Below are 7,838 nucleotides of genomic sequence, written 5' to 3'. Positions count from 1 at the left end.
GCCCATGGACCGATGATCTTCTTCGAGATTGGAAGCCCTGGATTCTGCCTGAGGATTCGGTTTCCTTGACAGAATCTAGCGGTGATCTTCTTCTTCTTTTTTTTTTAATTTTTTGGGTGGTTAATTTTGATTTATTGATGCGATTCATGGCAAGTTTGGTATTGCAGTAGAGATCGGGTGCTGCAAATTTTCTGCACTAATAAGTTTAGGTGGATTTAATGGTACTGAAAAATAGTTATTTTACCTTAAATGAGTAAGCTTCGTCTTGGGTCAGCATTGTTAATGCTTGTTATTCGTGTTGCTGAATTTTTTGGCGTGATGATTTTGACAGGGTTTGCCCCCTAAAAATACCTTTAAAAAAACTCTCAGTCATGGCATGTGACTCGTTTTGTTAATGCTTAGATCTTGTTAGGATACAAGTCACATACCTTGAATGTATATTTTTTAAAAGTTTATTTTTGGTTTTTTTAGTGCTAGCAAACCCTCTTTAAAGGTGGTTTCTGTATAAATAAATTTAAAACTGGTTTCCATATAGCTTCCCTATTTTTAAGGTGGTTTTCAAAAAACCCTTTTTTTAAGGCAAGGAACTAGGCATTTGTACCCTTTTTTACTTATGTATAACTAATTATTCAAGCCAACTTTTTTCAGAGGGAGGAATGTTGTTACTCGCAAACTAATCCACTCATTTGACACAATTTGGTCGATACAATATGTAACTATGTTTCACCGGGCTCCTGAGTTAACAAAACCTAACTGTTACTTGTGGCATCTCAGAATTCCTTGTACAATACGTAAAACATAGGGTAATAACATGTCTAAATTTTTCTCCTAAATTTTTGGACTAGTGGTTGATACTATCATGCACAGTCAGCGTCATGTGTCTCTCAACCTCATTGCCGTGTGGTTTTCTTGCAGGAGATCAAGACCTGGTTTTAGGGACTCACCGCACATTATGTGGGCATGAAAACAAGCAAAAAGTGAGTCTTTTCCCAATATATGTTTCTTCCAGCAAACAAAAATGGCTGCGGTTAAGCTATATGGCACGGGCTATGGAATCAATTTGTCAATTGGGAGAAAATTTAAAGTCTCAATTAAAGGTTCTATTAGAGGTTTGTTCAAGGCAAAGGAGTGGCATTTGTCGGGTTTTAGGGTTGTGGATGAGCGCAGATGAAGAAACTTCTTCTTTGTTCTTGGTCTGTGAGAGATTCAACCAGACTTTAACTGGTGTACTAAACGAAGAAGGAAGGTGGAGATTAGGATTGGAGACCGCCGAAAAGTTTGGTTTAGGGATGCTTGTAATGGAGTTATGTGAAGTGGTTATGAATTTTCATTCCAGAGGTGTTGTATTTGGTTGCTTGGGGCTGGATTGTTTTTCATTTGACATGTACGGGCATTATCTTCTTGATTTGAATAATGTTTTGGTTAAATCGAAGATATTATACAAGGAGATTGAATACTTTGACAAGGCTCAAGGATGCCTAAGCCCTGAGGTGTTTCTTGCATTGCATGGGGGAAATTTTTCTTTCGATCGTGGTTCGGATGTTTGGTCTTTGGGTTGTATGTTGTCCATGATTATTATTGGAGATGCAGAGCTTGCTACAGAGTTGTTTGAAGATTCCAAGTGCCTACTTTTGAAAGGTAACTCTGAAATGTTTGCTGATTCATGCTTGAGTCAGTATGAGGTTTGGAGGGAGAAGGTGACATCTAAATTAGAAGCCTTGTTGACGGGAACAAAGCTTGATCCTTTGTTTCCAGTACTCTCGTCTTGCTTACAGTATCACATAGAAAGTCGGTCCAAAGTCAGAGATATATGGTACTGCATTAGGAGACATTTTGGTGCAGTTCCCACTGACAATGTCACTTGCGATGAAATTAAAGAAAAAGAATCTAAATACGAGTTAGTAAGCTGCTTATTTATTGGTAGCATGGGTTATGTGCCTAAAGTAACTGGTGGGGTTACACAGCAACTAGATGATGCCATCGTCTCAGAAAATGTATCCGAAGTGGGGTTGGCTGGAAGCAGAGCTACAAATGCGGATAAACTGCAGCAGGAGGAAGTAGATGGAGATTCTGCCAAGAGTCTGCTTGATGGAACTTTTCAATTTGATGTACTTCAAGGACACCATGACTGCATTACAAGCTTAGCAGTTGGAGGTGCATTGCTATATTTCATAAGCTTCTCTTTGCTTCTATACTTCTTGTTCTTTTGATGGAATGTGTATCTCTAGAGTCTTATGCAGTTCTAGTGCGAAAAATATGTTCAGATAATAATATGAAGGATCCTAAAGATAACAAAATTGTAAAACTCAGTTTGAACTAACACCCTGTGGTTTCTGAGAATTCAAACTTATATAATGTTTTCTTCATTTGTAGGTGGATATTTGTTTAGCTCCTCATTCGATAAAACGGTCGGTGTGTGGTCCCTGCAGGTACACTCTTGCAAAGGTACTACTTATTAGAAGGATGACATTATAGTTTTTTAAGTATTCATGTACGTATAGCAGTTTTTACGTTTTTATGCCATCTACTAAGTATCAATTATTCATCTATTAATGACAAGCTTCAATGGAGTTATCTCTTTCTTAATCAGGATTAACAGACATGTGCCTTTTTGACTTGTGCAGATCAATTTACCTCTATACTCTACATTATTTTGCATATAGTAGCCACATAAACTGAGATGATTTATCTGTGCACTGTAAATGTGATGTTCAAGGGAAGCACAACCTCACTCTCTGGTGGGAATTTGTTTCTCCAGTAAGATATCTAGGGTCGGTCTTCATGCTTGTCTAGAATGTGAACTTTACTGTAGTTTAGGTCTCTTCATGCTTGTGTAGCTTTTATGCAGACAATACTTCATCGAGCTAGCTAGTAGGATTTCTTAGGCATGTGGGAGCTTCTTTCTTCCTTCATTTTAGCTTATTTGACTGTGTTCCCTCTATCTTTGTAGTTTTCAAGGTTCCGCTTATACCCAGGCTCTAAAAGCTTGTATCCATTCTGTAAGGCTAACAACAGACAAGACTACTTGGGCCTGATTGTCACATAAGGATCAAGCACTATTACACGTCCTCCCTACATAGGAGGATGTGTTTTATTCTCCGCAAGTAGTTATTCTCCCTTCCTGTGGCAGTGATCTTGGCAGCTTAGGGACTTCACCTGTGCACCATAAGAAAAGGAGAAAAGAGGATTGCTTTAGAGTGAATATATCTATTCTATCGCAATAATAAAAAATAAAACTTTGAATCACTGCTGGAGATCTCACTTTTAAGAAGAAATTTGCAGCTATTTTGGATCATATCACATGAATCCTTCTTGACCAACCTTTTAAGGACATATTGGTGCCGTTCAAGCCCTTTACTATTGACTTTGGTTTAAGTTAACCATGATCTTCACAATCATTTCTGCACAAATCCAATCAACGGCCCTACCTTACTGCTGAAGTTATTAGATGAAGTAGTAATCTGCTTCTTCCTAAAATTGAGTAGGCTTACAGCTATTTAAAAGGAAATTTTGTAGCTTTACCAGCTTAAGTGTGTAGATGAGAACGTTGGAAACTAAAAACATGCGAGGTTTATGACTTAGAAATACCAAGGAAGTACATGGGTGTAAGAAAGGTAGTATTAGCACTAGAGGAAATCCTACGAGTATCCTAAGATGATTTTGACATGTGTGGACCTATGGTGTCCTGAACTCGGATGATTTTCCTTTTGTTGATTGAGCCTATGCCTTTAAGATAAAATTATCTCAGATGTGTTTATATTAGAATGCTCAGTAGTCATTATTTTCATGTTATCTACTTTTATCAGATTAACGGAGACATGTCTTGTTTGAGTTTCTTCTCTTCATGTTGGACAATTGTGAACAGAAACTGGTTATATATTGATGTCTATATTTATGTTTATTTTCCAGTGATGAGCATATTATTTGAATATAATAATGGTGCAGTGTATCCTGGCCGCAATATGTTTAAGTGAAGAATAGAACTGAAATCTTAGATACTACCTCACACACAACTTTCATTTTTTTGATTGAGCTCACATCTTTACTGTCGAGGCATTTACCTACTTATCAATTTTAGTGACTAGGTAGTACACAGTAATATTTTACTGGTTGATAGTTGATGTTACTAACTATTATATCAGCATGGCTATGTAGTTATTAGTTTCACGTTATCTACTTTTGTCAGAACAAACTAAGGCATATCTTGTTTGGTTTCGTCTCCCCATGTTGGGCTGTGGATTGAAAATGGGTAGATATTGATGTCTAGTTTATATTTATTTTCTAGTAACAAGTAAAAAGGAGTGTTATTTGAATATAACAATGGTGCATATCCCTACTACAATATGTTTAAAAATGAAGAATAGAACTGAATAATCATAAAATGGGTCTCTCATATTGATAATAACACAAATGTCACTAAAATCCTGTCTTACAAGGCCAAATTACTTGGAGTCAGGTATCTCTAGTATCCTATCCTATGTAGTGGTTTAATCTGGCAAAGACTGAGCTCACAGTCCACTGCATAAATTATAAACTATAGAAAAGAAACACATCCTTAATTTATCATGATTCAGTGTCAAAATATATTATATATTTGTTTCCGCTACTATATGTGAACTCTTTGTAATACATTAATTTTTTCAGTACATTGCTTTCTTAGATAGAAAAGTCGATTTACTTAATATTAAGTTTACAGAATCACATTTAAAAATAGCTTGACAGAAAAGATCAAACCGGCAAACTGTATGAAATGTTTAATATTATAAAAATGCTGACCTTCAAAAATTCTGTACAAAAAACTTTTAAGAATTTGAAATGCATTAAATAATTATTAATATTGTTTGCCTTCTATGTTACTTTCATTCCCTTCTTGGTTTCTAGTTTTTCTCATCTTGAAGAGACCTTTTTCCTGCCATCAGTTTTTGATTGCTTTGTCTTGTCAGGATTTTTCTCATATAAAATCTCTAAAAGGTCATGAGCACCGTGTCATGGCTATGGTTGTAGTGGATGAACCAGAACCCCTTTGCATAAGTGGTGATAATGGAAGTGGCATTTTCTTGTGGAGAATTGGTACCTCTGTTGGGGAAGAGCTGGTACAGAAATGGTATGAACATAATGATTGGCGCTACAGTGGTATTCACTCCTTGGCCATTTCAGGAGAATATCTATACAGTGGAAGTGGAGATAAGTCAATTAAAGCATGGTCTTTGCAGGTAGTCTCTTAAATCTGTGTGTATAAGCCTTCCCTATACTTAATGCTTGATAGATACGCAATCACACATTATACATAAGCATCAAAGTCTTCCTTCTCAAAACCATAAGTCAGTTGTAACCATCCTGATGAATGAAAACACGTGATAGCTTGTACTCTTAAAGAAAACTGAAAGTTGTCTTCTATGAATTGCATCGTGCATCTTTACATGGGCTACTGATTGGTTCAAGCTAATCACTTAAAAGAATTTAAACTCCTCAAACAGGAAGAATTAACCAGGTGGAATATAATACAGATACATTTAATTGTTAATTTGGAGTGCTGTTAGTTGCATAAGGTTGTTCTTTGCTGATTTCATCATAATCCAGCATGTTTAAGTCATACCTAAGTTAACTGTTTAAAGATTTAGTCTGGCATTTGTACAGTGGCACATATGTTTAATTATTCATGTCATTTATGTTTCTATTATTTCGTTACAAATCTTATTCATATTGGTAAATGAAGGGAGGTAAGTTCTTCAGATATAGGTAGAATGTTATTGGTTTAGAATCTGTGACTCACATGATTGGTTTAGAATCAGTTATGAAAATTCAGTAGATATGAAGCGTGCTGAATTACCTCATTTCTGTAAGATACATGTAGAATGCTGAAAGTGTCTTTAGACTATAATTCTAGGCTATTTGTCTAGTCGTGATGAATGATCTCTTGTTTAAGCATGATCAAGAACTCTGAATCTTCCAGCAGCAGGACATGTTGTAGATTTGATAATCTCTAGATGATTATCGTCAATGAAACATTTTCTTTGTCCATCTTAATATCTCCTTCTGAAGAGTCTGTTCTTCTCTGCTCCTTGTCTTTCAGTAATTCTTCTTATGTTTTCTGCTCTTTCTAGGCAATCTTCATGTGTACATTGTCCAACAGATGTGTTGATTTGAAGTTCATATAGAATATATTTAATTTTATATTGTACCTTTACAAGTCAACAAGCTCTAAGTTGCATGAGTTGTCACTTGTCACTTTGGATTCATTGCTTAGTGTTCTTCTTTTGAAGCCTATTTTCATGTTTCATAATCCCACAGGATAACAACAAATCTGTGACATCACCTTATTAGAATACCTAAGAAACGCACGCCACTCTGTAATCAACACTAATTCAACAAAAAATCTGTACATTCCTGGATTTTATGAAAAATATACCCAAAAGGACTTCTAAACAAAATAAAATGAACCAACCGACCTACTATAATAGGTAGTGCAACCCCGTTCGTGGTCCTAAAAATACCTTTCCTGTAAGAACGAAAGCCCAAGGCGTAATTTTCCTTGTACAAGCAGGCTACCTACTTTCCCCATAGCGGAATAGGATTTTATGTAGTAGTCCTCTGCTTGACATCTTTATAGCAGAGAATTCCCTAGTTTGATAAAAGAACCTACCAACTTAATGGATTAGGGAGCCCAAAGCCATCCAAGAACGTAAAATATATCTACAGTAGGGCCATAACTCTTTAATCAACCTTAGGATATATTAGACTCGAATCTGCAAGTGGGGTTTTAAAATCTAAAACCCAAATTAGATCGACTCAAATGCCTCGACATGATTTAGCGTGTTTCTGCACATACCAAGTGGAAGTTGTGATAAGTGTTAAGTGCACCAGTTGAACCAGACTAGCCCGGTCTGGAAAAGTTTATTATTATTATTTTTTATATAGAGCTAAAAGCATATTTATTTTGGAGAAGAAGTTGAGGCATTTTTGTCACATCTGTTATTTCCTTCACTTTCCACCTTGTGCTTATTTTTTTGTCTGACATACTTTCATTTCTTAATCTTCAGGGATTCTGTCCTGTCTAAAATTTCTTTTTTTTAAGGCTTCAAAAACTTTGATAATCCTCATTGCACTTGGCAAATTTTTACACATATACTTTCTGCTAGTCAAATTAAATAGTTAGCTCATAAAGTTTTTACCTTTTATTTTATTTTCCATGATTGCAGGATTATTCTCTTGTATGCACAATGACAGGTCATAACTCCACTGTATCTTCGTTAGCAGTGGCTAATGGAGTTCTTTACAGCGGAAGTTGGGATGGAACAATTCGGTTATGGTGCCTTAGTGATCATAGCCTTCTGTCAGTATTAGGGGATGATACTAAAGGAGCCATTGTCCCCATTCTCTCACTTTCTGTGAATCGCCATTTTCTTGTGTCTGCCTATGAGAATGGAAGCATAAAAGTAAGTCGTACGTTGGTCTTAGTTTATGTTTTTCCATTTATCTTTCCATTTTCCAAGGGTAAAAATTATGTCTCCCTACTTTTCCTCTTTCCTGATACCATTAAAATGTAGATCTAAGTTAGATATTGTTATGAGAGGGTTTAGTTTATTTAGAAGGTAATTAGTTCCTGATGTAATTAGTACTTTGGAAAGTTATTCTTTCCTCTCTTTTCTATCTGGTTACCTTTCTAATTAACATATAGAAAACCAGTGCGAGGCTTTTAAATCTTTGGAAATCCGTTTTGGTGTCTCCCCTTGGCCTTTCTCTTTGCTACTATAGTCATTGTCCTGGATTCATAAATGTTTTCATAGCTATTATCAATCACTGCTGACACTTGCAACAATATAGTATATATCTAATAT

General features: G+C 35.8%; 1 protein-coding gene across 1 annotated transcript in view; it reads left to right on the top strand.

Moving 5' to 3' along the window:
* The window catches only part of LOC109837971, a 14,649-nt gene continuing 6,817 nt past the window's right edge, over positions 7 to 7,838 (top strand). Inside the window, exons 1-5 of the mRNA XM_020406368.1 lie at positions 7 to 81; positions 916 to 2,154; positions 2,374 to 2,429; positions 4,944 to 5,213; positions 7,200 to 7,436. Coding sequence (XP_020261957.1) covers positions 1,038 to 2,154; positions 2,374 to 2,429; positions 4,944 to 5,213; positions 7,200 to 7,436 — 1,680 coding nt within the window. The 5' untranslated portion in view covers positions 7 to 81; positions 916 to 1,037. The remainder of the gene's footprint in view (positions 82 to 915; positions 2,155 to 2,373; positions 2,430 to 4,943; positions 5,214 to 7,199; positions 7,437 to 7,838) is intronic.

Source organism: Asparagus officinalis, chromosome 4, assembly GCF_001876935.1.
Source record: "Asparagus officinalis chromosome 4, Aspof.V1, whole genome shotgun sequence".
NCBI classification, from domain to species: Eukaryota; Viridiplantae; Streptophyta; class Magnoliopsida; order Asparagales; family Asparagaceae; genus Asparagus; species Asparagus officinalis.
Note: the sequence above shows the minus strand (reverse complement) of the source record. Positions and strands in the feature narration are given on the sequence as shown.